This window comes from Gymnoscopelus braueri, assembly GCF_963280865.1.
Source record: "Gymnoscopelus braueri genome assembly, chromosome: 21".
NCBI classification, from domain to species: Eukaryota; Metazoa; Chordata; class Actinopteri; order Myctophiformes; family Myctophidae; genus Gymnoscopelus; species Gymnoscopelus braueri.
In genome coordinates this window covers 29,541,661-29,554,601 of record NC_137623.1, presented here as the reverse complement: position 1 = coordinate 29,554,601, position 12,941 = coordinate 29,541,661, and the positions used below count along the sequence as shown (strand labels likewise).

General features: G+C 41.2%; 1 protein-coding gene across 1 annotated transcript; it reads right to left on the bottom strand.

The window, feature by feature from the left end:
* Nucleotides 1-326: 326 nt before the first annotated feature.
* Nucleotides 327-11,496, bottom strand: LOC308077131 (neutral cholesterol ester hydrolase 1-like). Its single transcript, XM_080417708.1, has 5 exons — nucleotides 11,250-11,496; nucleotides 8,589-8,811; nucleotides 7,363-7,432; nucleotides 6,441-6,612; nucleotides 327-6,120 (listed from the first exon to the last, which is right to left on the bottom strand). The coding sequence occupies exons 1-5, from the start codon at nucleotides 11,388-11,390 to the stop codon at nucleotides 5,491-5,493; spliced, it is 1,236 nt and encodes a 411-aa protein (XP_080273834.1). The 5' UTR covers nucleotides 11,391-11,496; the 3' UTR covers nucleotides 327-5,490.
* Between the last annotated feature and the right edge of the window lie 1,445 nt (nucleotides 11,497-12,941).

Below are 12,941 nucleotides of genomic sequence, written 5' to 3'. Positions count from 1 at the left end.
AGCCATTTTCTCTTTTCATCGAAACACACTTTGTGCTAATACTCCTACAGATTTTGTCCAAACCTCACATTAATCGGTACACATCATCTCTGGCGTCATCTGATCAAGATGTATCAGTCAGATCCCATTCCTATAACAGCCTTCCAAGGTTTGCGCGGCCTGGCGGAGACCTGTGGTCCGAGGAGCACACTTTTCTAGTTTGAATTCAATTATGAGCCATATTGGCCCAAGTGGGTTAAAGTTCTCATTCCAACCCAACTCTAGTTTGACAAGAATAGTTTGTGAATACTGGGACACAAGTGTAAAACAGTAATTATACCAATATGTGATTTACTCATAAATACATATTAACACATAAATCATACAAAAAAAGATAAGATGCGAACATTTCACATTATGTTCATTACACAGTACATTTACAGTAGATTGTGTCATTTACCCAGCTGACCCACTGCTCTGAAAATAGCCAGATGTTACACAGTACATTTACAGTAGATTGTGTCATTTACCCAGCTGACCCACTGCTCTGAAAATAGCCAGATGTCACTGAAATTAATTTTGTTCCTGGTGGGCAGAAACCTTGTTTCGCCATATTTCAACTTTAAAAAATGTTCTGTAAATGAATGCCCTAATACATCATGCTAAACTACAAAAGTATCACACAAAAGTAGCAAATATAGCCGACCTACAAACTCAGCACGATGTGACGCATTGTGAGCTTGTAGATCTGCTATTCTATTTATGATTTAAAGTGAACGTGGTTAAGCATGTCTGTGGGTTTTATGAATATTTAACCAATGAAAAGTATTAACAAGAGCTTGTGACTGCATAACTACATTGGATCCATTGGAACACAGGTTATTTTTCTGAAAAGTTTCCACCCAATAGCCACAATGTGGCCACTGCAATGTAAAAATAACACTGGCATTGTTAGAAGGCTAAGAACGGCGTTGTACGACTAAGAATAAATCTGGTTTTAAAGCCCACAAACAAAACAAAGAATCTCAGTGACATCTGACTGATTTGTGGAAAGCAGGTCTCACATAGAATACGGGAAGAGTGGGCACCTTCAACATTGTGGGCACCTCAATGTTAAATTGGCTATTGCATGTACAAGCACGGCACATCATTATCAGACCAAAATGTATCCTTCAACTTCTTGTTTGTGCTGGAAAGCCACAGGTTTTGTAGCAATTTTTTAGCAAATGTAGAAATATTAGGCTTTAAATGTCAAACGTAAAATTTATGTTACATGTTATTTCTTTACATTTTGGAAGAAATAGCCAATGTAACATTGAGGTACTCACAACATTTAGTTCCCACTCTTCCGGTTACCCTTCACATATAGGTCCCATTAACTTCATTTAACCCTTGTAACCTCACAGTATAGCAATATATACCACAACATATAGCTTTGTTATTATAGACATGATAGTGTTGCAACAGTCCCACGTCCCCCAGCCAACTGCTATCTGACCCACCGCTGTACAAGGCTGCACCTCAAACCTAATAGCACAGTGGTTCGCAGCCCATCTATCTGACCACTTAACATGGCAGCCGATAAGTGTGGCCCACATGCTTTTTTCAGATGATATGTTTATTTTAATGATCGATCAATCGATTGTGTTCTGACTTGGGTCAATGGAACTAACATTGTATACTTTAAGTTACTATGATATTTTTTTTATTTCTTTCAATGTTTTTTTTTATTGAGGGTCTGACAGTTCACATTTGTTGTAGTATACAATTTGTGTAGAACCACTCATTTGTTTTTGGCAGCTTGACTACCTTAATCATAACAAAAGTTACTATGATTTTAAATATTAATGTTAAGTTAAAAGTTAAGAGTAAAAATAAAAAATAAAAAAGATTTAATTAAAAGATTTGAATGAATTCATCATCAAAATCGTAGTGTTTTTCCAATTATTTGGGGGCCCACTTCGCTGCTATAGCATGATATCTACATAACATTGAAGAACAGTGAATCTTTTTTCTTCATGATTACCAATGTATACTATATACAGTATGTATGTGCTGACTGAACCGCTTTCTTCAAAGTAGTGTACGGACATGATCAAATAAAGTATAAAACAATGACCCTGGTTAATATCGTCGCTGTTGGATGGAAACCTTGTATGTCCACTTTTCAGGAAATGGAACAACATTTTTCAGAAATAGTGACAATAGCCGACCTACAAGCTTACATTGCGTCGCATTGAGATCGGCTATTTTCACTGCTTTTGCTTGACACTCTTGTACGATGAAGTAGTAGGGCGTTAAATGAAGAAAAAAACGTAAAAAGTTGAAACTTGGACATACAAGGTTACTGGCAGCGATGATATAATAGTTGGCAGGCATAGCAACTAGTAAAGTATGGGGTAGCTGCTGGAATGTGTTCGACCAATCAGATTGTTTGGATCCATTGTATAATCACCAATATAATCAAACCATAATAGCTTCATAATAGATTGCTGACATACACACAATACATCAGATTAATGACTATTAATACAATATCTGTATTGTAAGCGACTCCAACCTTGCGTTCAACAACACTGTGTGTTCTGGCCCTCTGTCACTATATTAAATATAAATACAAATATGACAGTAAGCCCTAGCATTATAGAACGTTTATGGGTCATTGGTTTTCAAGGTACAAGACTCCACTGCTCTTCCATAATATCTCTAAATAAAACCCACCACCATGATTCATGGATTGACCAGTGTTTTCCAGCCCGACTAGGGCCTGTCCTTCCTTCTAAGCCCAGTGGTTCTCAAAGTGGGCTCCAGGGATTCTCAGGTTTCCTTGAGGGGGTTTCAAATGGACCCTTACAGGTCGGTAACTCTGAGAGTGTAATAAATGGAACCGAACGGATCCGTATGGGTCAGTTCGGTTCCATTTGTACGCTCTCAGAGTTATGGGGGTCCTTGAAATTAAAAAGAAGTTTGAGAACCATGGTTCTAGCCAAATAATCAGCGCCTAAAATTAGACCTGGGACAGCAGGTTTAATTAACTACCTGGTCAATCCATCATAATCATGGAGAACAAGTGGAGAACCACTTTGTCCTGTCTCAGCTCTGTGTACTGCTGTAATTAACCAGTCTAACAAGCTTTGCTTTCCAATCCAAAAATCACACTGCCTCCTCCTGTTCAAATAATGAACCGTTTGGCCCTTATTCGTCCTACAGAATATTGCAATATGCTGTCATTAAGACAGATGTTTGTGTGTACACAAACCCTGCCAAAAAAGTACTAAGCTAAACGGTTTGTTGAGATTTGCCGATCGACGTTCTTCTGCTAAATCAATCTTTCTTATATTGGATCTTATCATGTTTTGCATAAGTGTATCTATTTATCTTAATACATCTCTCTAAAACAGTGTGTATAAAATATTAGACGGTTGCGAATGTGCTGATAAATCAAGATAAACCATTTTCAGGGACATTTAGCTTGATTTTTAAGCCACATAAGACCACCTTGTGAAGAATACCACCTGGAACTTATTTCCCTCTAAGAAAGAACACGTAAGAAATCACAGCCATTTGGGATTTAGAAATTGCAGGGGTCATTACTGCCATTTAGATTTGTTGCACTTTTTGTGCAACCCTATAGCTTACAGTATATCGTTTAAGTCGGGTGGAAACCTTGTATGCTCAAAATCGTTCCTTTTTTATTATCATTTTAAAAACATAAAGTGGAAATAGCCAATCTGCAAGCTCAGAGCGCGTCGTGAGCTTGTTGATCTGATATGTTCACTACTTTTGTGCGACTCTCTTGTACGAGGAAGTAGGGTGTTAATAGAGATATGGAGATACAAGGTTTCCTGCCCGACGGCCACGATATTCCCATTTCAAATGCTTGTCCCTGCAGTGTCTCTCCTGCATGCTCTCTGCAATCCCTTTTGGAGCTGAAGCCAAATCAGTTCTGATCTGTGTGTGGGGAATCGGACCAACTCTCCTGGCTGTCAGTTTGTTACATTAGAAACGGGGTGAGGAGCGACACGCGATACTCGGTCTGGGGGTCTGCCTGCCTACGGCTCTGCTCTCAGGGAGGTACAGCAGACCTCGCATCCACATCACAGCTTTCGTCGTCAGTGATTCTACCGTGTACAAAAAAAACCTGCTGGTCTTTGGAGATCAACATTTAGGGAGCTGCCTGCCATGTTTTGGCTGAGGGTTTCTCCCCACAGTTTGGAACGAGAGGATAATCATGTCAAATGTACGGTATTGCACAACCCAGTGGAGTATAAACAGCTGTGAACTCTGGCCTACTTAGCGCTACACACACCTTGTTCAGCCAGCTTTGTGTGTGTGTATTAAAGTGTCTGTGAGTGAGTCTGTATTTGTGTATGTATGTGTGTGTGTGTGTGTGTGTGGGTGCGCACTCACACACGTGCATGTTTGTGTGCATGCAGACTGTTTCAGTCTCTCAGTGCTTTTGAAGTCCCAACTCTTCAGGTAGATTATGATTCAGCTAGGTAGCGATCCTAGGTAGGGCTGCAAATATTTATATATAAATATTTTTTTATTTTTTTATATAACAACGAATCGATTAACCACGAAAACATTATTTTATTTTTTAGTTGCACAACAGTGTCGTGCCAAGATAGTTAAAATAGCAGATCTACAAGCTCACAATGACGTGTTGTGAGCTTGTAGATCAGCTAACTTATTTTCTTCTAAATTTTTTCAAGCTTTTCCCCTGTAACGGCATGCCCGGAATAGGGATCGATTGTTTTATTAAATTAATTATTTTTTATAACCGATTAAATCGATTAGTTCGCCCTAGTCCTAGGTTGCATTGAATGCGTGTGTGTGCCATCGACTCACAGTAAAACCTCGATGCAGGTCATTGAGGTCCGTTGCGTTTGTTTCTGCTGTGGAACAGGACAGGTTTTCATTCTGGGACCGCTGGGCATGAATGAATACGTCCATGACCACATAGAGCATCCTAGACCCCTTATATTAATTTAACAATAAAATATTTTATCTTCATCTTTCCCCCTAATCCACTGACAGGATTTTTATCTAAGTAGATATTTTCTAAATATACTACTAGATGGTAGGCCATGTTTAGCTACTACAACTGCATCATTTGTATTGGTATTTAGCCATTTAGCTGGCACTCAGCAGCTACAGGGTTGGAGTCTCAAATGTCTGTGAATGTTTTTCGCAGTAGAAAAATTCACCAAAGTCACCAATATACGCAAATATATTAAATAACGCAATATTCCTCTGTTGCAGGTGTGCTTCTGTCAGATGTCAGAACATCTGTTTAGCCGCTTCAGGGCACCTACCCAGACCCAGTGGTTAAGAAAGTCTACTCTTCATCCTGCTTTGGGGCTCATCTAAAGCAGTGCTTCTCAGAGCGGGGGTCCAGGGACCCTCAGGGTTCCTTGAGGGGGTTCCAAATGGACTGTAACTCTGAGAGCGTACAAATGGGAGTGATTGGGGATCCTTCAAATTAAAACGTTTTGAGAACCGCTGAATCTAAAGGTTCTGATCCAGCCAGCGGATATAGTTCTCCATGCTCCTCTGTCCGACGCTCGACCACATGGGCAGCGACGAGAACACCATGCAGCCGTGGAAGCCGTCCTCGTAGTGATCGGAGGTCACCGCCACGCCGGCCTCCCGCAGGCGCCCGGCGTACATCAGCCCGTCGTCCCTCAGCACGTCAAACTCGCACGTCATGACGTACGCCCGCGGAGTCCTGCCCAGAACGCCCCGATCCGCCAAGAGCGGCGCGGCCCGCACGTCCGTCAGCGCGGGCATCATTGCCGCTACCAGCCCCGCCGGCGGCGACCCCGTGGCCTTGACCACCGGTTGGAAATGCTTTTTGCGCTCGGCCGGGATCAAGGCGGTCCAGTCCAGTTTGGAGCGCATTTCGGCGGTGACGCCCGGCTGGTCCATAGAGCTGTGGTTGTTGGCCAGGATGACGGGCTCCAACGCATCGTCGGCGCCCAGGTACTGGAGCCAAAAGCGGGCCATTTGAGTCCTGTAGAGGATGGGTACGTCCTGGTTCTGCTGGTAGGATGGAGTGTTGAAGTCCAACGCCTGGAGGACCGGGTAGATCAGCGCCTGGGCCTTGAACTTCACCGTCATACTGTCGTCAGAACCCAGCTGAGGAGACAGATCATAGTTAGAAATGAACTCAACTCTACTCAACTTTATTTGTATAGGCCAGTGGTTCCCAAGCTTTTCTGGATCAGGGCCCACTTGTCACAAAAGCGTTCACGGCCCACCCATCTGACCACATAATGCGGCACCCGTTCGGCTGTGTTAGGTCGTCAGATTGGATATTTTCAGCTTCAGAGTAGCTCTCTACTCTGTGGACTGGCGCACTACTTGCCAATTAGTCACTAATTACTGAATGAACCCAGCCTCTCTTGTGGTTCGTCTGTGGTAAATGAGTGTAATTAATTGAAATGATTCAGGCATACCTCTTGGGCTACAGCAGCCGCCAGGTTTCCCCCCGCGCTGTCCCCGGACACACACAAGCGCTCCGGGTCCATGCCGTAGCGCTGCCGAACCGCCTCAGAGAGGAAGGCCCGCGAAGCTGCCATGGCGTCGTGGTACTGTTCTGGAAACACCGTGTCTGGAGCCAGACGATAACTGTGGCAACAAGACAGACAGTCATATAGACACAGAAAACACGGTTAACGGCACACATCAGAATCAGGTTCATGTAAATGAGGTCATTTTAAATAGCAGATCTACGAGCTCACAATACGTTGCATCGCGATCCATTGTGAGCTTGTAGACCTATTTTCTACTTTTTTTTTAATTACATGTGATAATTTGTGCCTATAACAACATGCCCTAAATAGGGATGCCAGGTTGAAAGTGATTAAAGGAGCACTTCACCTATTTTCAACCTATCTTTGGATAATTGGTCCTCATTAATGCTCATTATAAGATGGCACCAATGGTGGGCCGTGAGGATATTGCAAGAAATAATTGGCAAAACACTATTTTATTGATAATATAACATTCACATAATAAAACTAATGTTAAACAAGTCATGGTATTTTTTTCCGTAAAACCTTGAACATTTTGTTTTCTTTGTGATACTGATGAATAAGAACTTTAAAGTATACTACGTTAATTCCAATGATCCCAGAAAGAACAGAATTGATCGATTGATTGATCATGCTCTGAAAACGCACACAGCCCACACTCGTCTAACACGGCAGGCCGAATGGCTGGGCCACGAACGCTTTTGAGATTTTAAAGTTGGTCCTGATCCAGAAAGGTTAAAAGAACCGCTGTGATATATTATAGCTTGTATATGAGGCGTTTGAAGTGTTGTGAAAGTGTCTATGTGTGTGTATGTTCTGATGTGGTTGTGTGATCCAAACTCACTCCACAGACATGATGACTGCATCCAGCTCCTCTGCCATCTTCCTGCACAGTATGTCATAGGATCGCATCCCTGTGACGAGAGACAAGTGTTAAATGTTGTATGCAAGACGAGATGTTTTGGTAAGCCCCTAAACTCACCCATTTAGGCCTGAGGCCGATCCTACAAATGTCTTCTTAAATCCTAACAGTTTTCTGAAAAACGTATGTTGCTATATCAGTGGTGCTCAAACTTTTTCATGTCAAGGATCCCCAAAAATGATATGTATTTGTAGTGATGGGTCGTTCATGATCGATTCGTTCAAAAGAACTGGTTCATTGCTGTGAACGAGAACGAGCTCGTTCACGTCCTGAAACTGTTACGTTCACGCTATCGTTCATGCCCCCCCGTACACACGGCGGGAGGGCGGGATGTACACACGACGTGATAAAACGCTCCCGCAATAGCGTTTTTCACAAGAAAATAGTGCTACTGAACGAGAATGTGAACGAAATCATTCGTTCACTGAAATGAACGTTTTTTTCCCACCACTATGTATTTGGCCGCCGACCCCATTTCAGAATATATTGTACCAGGGACTCCCAGAAGTAAAGATTAGAGTTAAAAATGCTTTAAAAGATATACGTATATTCAAAGATTTGCAAAATTTTCAAGATTTTTCGAAAATAGCAGATATACAAGCTCGTAGCGCGGCACGAAGTGACGCGCTATGAGCTTGTATATCTTCTATTTTTGAATAGCAAAAGTGTAAAGAACCAATGTGCTATATATATAGCTCAAATCTAAAATGACATAGATGCTTTCCCGGTTGTAATGGGTGTTAACCACTTAAAGGGGCCTTTTTTGAGCTGCCAGAGCCTTTCTGCCAATGCAGTTCTATGATAAAGACACGCTCCTCTTCCTGGTGCCAAGAATCGCATTTCGCCGCTCTTGGCGACCAGTGTTTCATGGCGAGGATTTGACTGATAATATGACATTAATATTTTTAAAGAATCACGGTAATATTTCTTTTAAAACCTTAGTTTTCATTGTGATAACGATAAATGAGAACCAAAGAAAGTATACTAAGTTGGTCCCATTGATCCAAGCCGGAACACGATCGATCGATTGATCATCGAAATAAACATGATCCAGAAAAGGTTGAGAAACAATGTGCGAACACACATGACTAACCATAGACAGCTTTTTGAGTGAGAAAATCCCACAATCACACAACAACAACACTCACGTCCGCTGAGGAGCGCCCATCCCCCGCCGTGGAAATAAACCACGCCCCGTTTCAGTTTCTTCCCTCCGACTGGCCGGAACACTCGGGTGGCCACGCCCCCCAGGGTGGTGTCGGTCACGTGTACGGAGGCGCAGGAGCGAGCTTCAATCACCTCCACCCAGGACACCATCTTGTTCATCACCTGGACCCGGTGACACACACCTAGCGTGTGAGCCAGTTCGCCCTGGAATACACACACACACACAGTCAATGTGTGAATGGAAATTACAATGTAATAGCATTTAGCAGACGCTCTTACCCAGAGCAACTTACAATAAGCAAGGTATGGTAATCATATAGAATGCAGAGAGACAGTGTAGTACTGCCTTAAGAAAAAAGGATCCCAGCTGGTAAACTTAAGTAAATCAGTCTAAAAACAATATACTACAGAAATAACAATCTATACATTGAAGGATACCAGGTAAACAATGAACCTAGCATCTGTTTAATTGACGTGTAATCTAAATTACATTCTAAACATTGTGGTCAAGAAAACATAACTAACATGAGAGTGGGTGACCCATATCTTGGTCAATCGCTAGCATCAAATGCAAGCACGGAGATGGCCACTTAGCAGAAGCTAAGGGGGGGGGGGGGGGGGGTCTGGGAAGGTTTTTACTTTGATTTTGTTTTTAATTTCTTCTCCAATGTCAGCTAGTTTTCATTTGTTTTTAAAGCGGGTTTGCTATAGCTTTCTATGTTATGAAAAGGCTTAGTTTAAGTTTAGTTTTTTATTAGTTTTAGTTTTTTATTGTTATAAAAAATTGTCACATGAGCTTGTAGATCTGCTATTTTCACTATTGTTTAAGAACAATACAACTGATGCCAATAATATATTTATATATATACACATTTGAATTCAATACAATTGGAGAGAGAGAGAGAGAGAGAGAGAGAGAGAGAGAGAGAGAGAGAGAGAGAGAGAGAGAGAGAGAGAGAGAGAGAGAGAGAGAGAGAGAGAGAGAGAGAGAGAGAGAGAGAGAGAGAGAGAGAGAGAGAGAGAGAGAGAGGCATTAACTAACGAGTAAGGCTGGTTGGTTAGGTCTATACTAGGCTATATAGACTGGTAATGCCGGCTTTTCAGTTGCAAAGCTTTAGAGCACTGATACTGGCTGGACGTTGTACATTATTTATAGCTTATATCTGCTTACAAGGACAAAGGCACGGTCAAAGATGTAGGCTAAAGGATATAAGATTGTGTAATAGCCTGAAAACAACAGAACATCAGTTCAGTGTTGAAAGTTGCAACAACTAACTATATGTGATTGATTAGTATGCCTAATCTAGTCTAGTCTGCAATAACAATTTTGTTTACACAAGTAGGCTAGACAGGAAATGACAGAAAATAGATATCCTTCACTGTCTGATAAATATCATGAATATTCTTTTTCGTTTTGTTTGTGTTATTGTATAACAGTGGTGGAAGAAGTACTCAGATATTTTACTTAAGTAAAAGTAGCAATGCCACAATATAAACATACTCTGTCTGTTACAAGTAAAAGGCCTGTGTTCAAAATGTTGATTGAAAAATGGAATTACTCAAGTAAAGTAACAGTACCTCAAAATTGTACTAAAGTACAGTACTTGAGTAAATGTACTAGTTACATTCCACCGCTGTTGTATAACACATGTAGTCTGGGAGATGAGGACATATATAGGACACATAACAGGACATTGAACCCAGGACATTGTGGTTTACTAGTCGATGCATTAATATGCAGTAATAACATTGTCTCTCCCACTCATAGCCTATTCTAATTTAACACCAATCTGTCCTGCATGTGAACTGTGAGACACTGTCACACAGTGAATCCATTAAATTAAAAGCAGTGGTGTAAAGTAACTAAGCCCTATATCCATTTAGGCCATTTGAAAATAGCAGATCTACAAGCTCACGTCGCTTTGCAACATGTTGTGAGCTAGATCTGCTGTTTTCAAAAGTTTTTTATACATTTTGAAAAATTGTGAAATGGGACATTCTGCATAAAGAGTACTTTCTACTTTTGGTACTTTAAGTACATTTTGATAATAATACTTTTGTACTTTTACTCAATTACATTTTTAATTCCAGACTTTTAGTTTTACTTGTAACAGAGTATTTCTCTATTGCAGTATTGATACTTTTACTTAAAGTAAAACAAATGTAGTACTTTTCCCACCACAGTTAAAGTACACAAGTACATAAAGTAAAAAAATATATATATTTACTTAATGTACATTAATGTACATTAAGTAAATAACATGTCAAATAAATGTATATATGAAGTAAATAATAAATATAGTAAATAAATAAACACAAGTACATAAAGCCCCAATTATGACCTTCTATACTTTGGCTATTCACAAATAGCAGATATACAAGCTCATAGCGCGGCACCGAGTGCCGCGCTACGAGCTTGTAGATCTGCTATTTTTGAAAAATCTTGAAAATTTGTGCAAATCATATATATATATTTTTTTTAAAGCGAACATTTGTAACTCAAATCTTTGCTTCTGGGGGGGTCCCTGGAACAAAATATTTTTAGATGGGGGTCCGCGGCCAAATACTTATCATTTTGGGGGTCCTTGTTATGAAAAAGTTTGAGAACCACTGCTTTATAATAAATAAATCCTTCTTCTTACCGCATGCATGAAGCCCCGGAACAGCGCGTCCAGCAGCATGAGCTTCCAGGGCTCCGCCACAGCGCTGGGTAGCGGCAGGTACACATAGTAGGCAGCGGCCGCCGACAGCAGCACGGTGGTGCCGACCCAACGGAGCCTCATCGTCCCGGGGATGGGTGCATGTGGATGGGATGGAGGGGAGGAGGAGGAGGGATGCCCCGGTCGGTGGTGATCAGACAGTAGCTTTGACCAGAGGATCCCTGTTGATCGACGGGTGGATCATCTGGTGGTGGGACGACCCAGAAACGGCGTTGCCAGGTTTTGTGAGAGAAATAAGCAACCAGGTCTGTGCGAACACAAGCCGAAAAGGAGCGGTAAACCGGAAGACTCGCCTCAAAACACGGTCGCCCCCCAGCCGGTTCTTATATTCTTGTATTTGTTTTATTGAGGATAAGGTTAGAAATAGGTTTAGGGCTAGGCATAGTGTTACTGAGGTTAAGTTTAGTGTTAGGCTAGGAATAAGGTTAGGTTTTTTGCACCGTTTTACTGAGGTTACGTTTAGGAATAAGCTTAGGTTTAGGCTAGCTCTGGTCCACAGCCTTAACAGTGGAACTCCAATACCAGGTGAATACCGCCGGATTTGCTGCGGGGCGACTGTGTTTTGGGGCGAGCGTTTTCCTTCAAACCTATATGCGTCGGCTATTTAAAAATAGCCAATCTATAAGCTCACAATGCGTGCTATTTTCAAAAGAATATGGGGGGAAAAGTGAAACAAAATATGTATTTTTGAAACATTTTAACAACCCAAAAATAAACCGCAACCCGCTACTACCAATCAACTTTACAGAAAAATAAGCCCAAAGTCGCTTATAATAAGGGGACATGGCAACACTGGTCATCTGGTGGGACGACCCAGAAACCTCGGAGAAAGTGGCACACGATTTCAGAATAAAAGTGTAGTCGCTAACGATCCCGTCGGAAGACGGCGGGCAGTACGCCGAGGATGAACTCTTATTTTGTCATTGAAAGCGGTAGTTCAACTTTCGGAAGTGAGGTATGACCGGTGTTGCGTAAAGGCGCGCGTTCTCATGGGAAGTGTAGTTCCGTAGGTAGGTAGCCTTCAACAGATATATGAGGTTCATGCAAGGAAATCATGGAGAATCTCCCTTTGACACGTGTGGTGTTTTAACAACCTAACTTAAAAATACATAAAGAGTTCAATGTATCAAAACAAGAGACAGGATGACAATCCAATCCATCATTTATCATTTTTAAAATGATAAGCTACAGTCGTGGGAGAATCCTCCTGAGTGGCTGCTAGTTGCAAAAAAAACTTTAAAACACTTTTTCCCCCTTGAATTAATGCCATACTTCGTCATACTAACAACAGTGTCACACAAAAGTAGCAGAAATTAATGATCTATGTATTGTGAGTTTGTACTAGTCCTACTACATCACCTATTTTTGATATTCTACTCCACTACATCCCAAAGGCAAATATTGTAATTTTACTCCAATTAATTAAAAACTTAAGTTACTAGTTACTTTGTAGATTTAGATTATTATTACAAAACATGCAGTAACCACTTCAGCCCTATATACATTTCGGCCATTTGAAAATAGTAGATCTACAAGCTCACAATGTTTGACGCATTGTGAGCTTTTGGTAGGCTACTTTAAGTGGATTTTGATACCCATACTTTTGTACTTTTA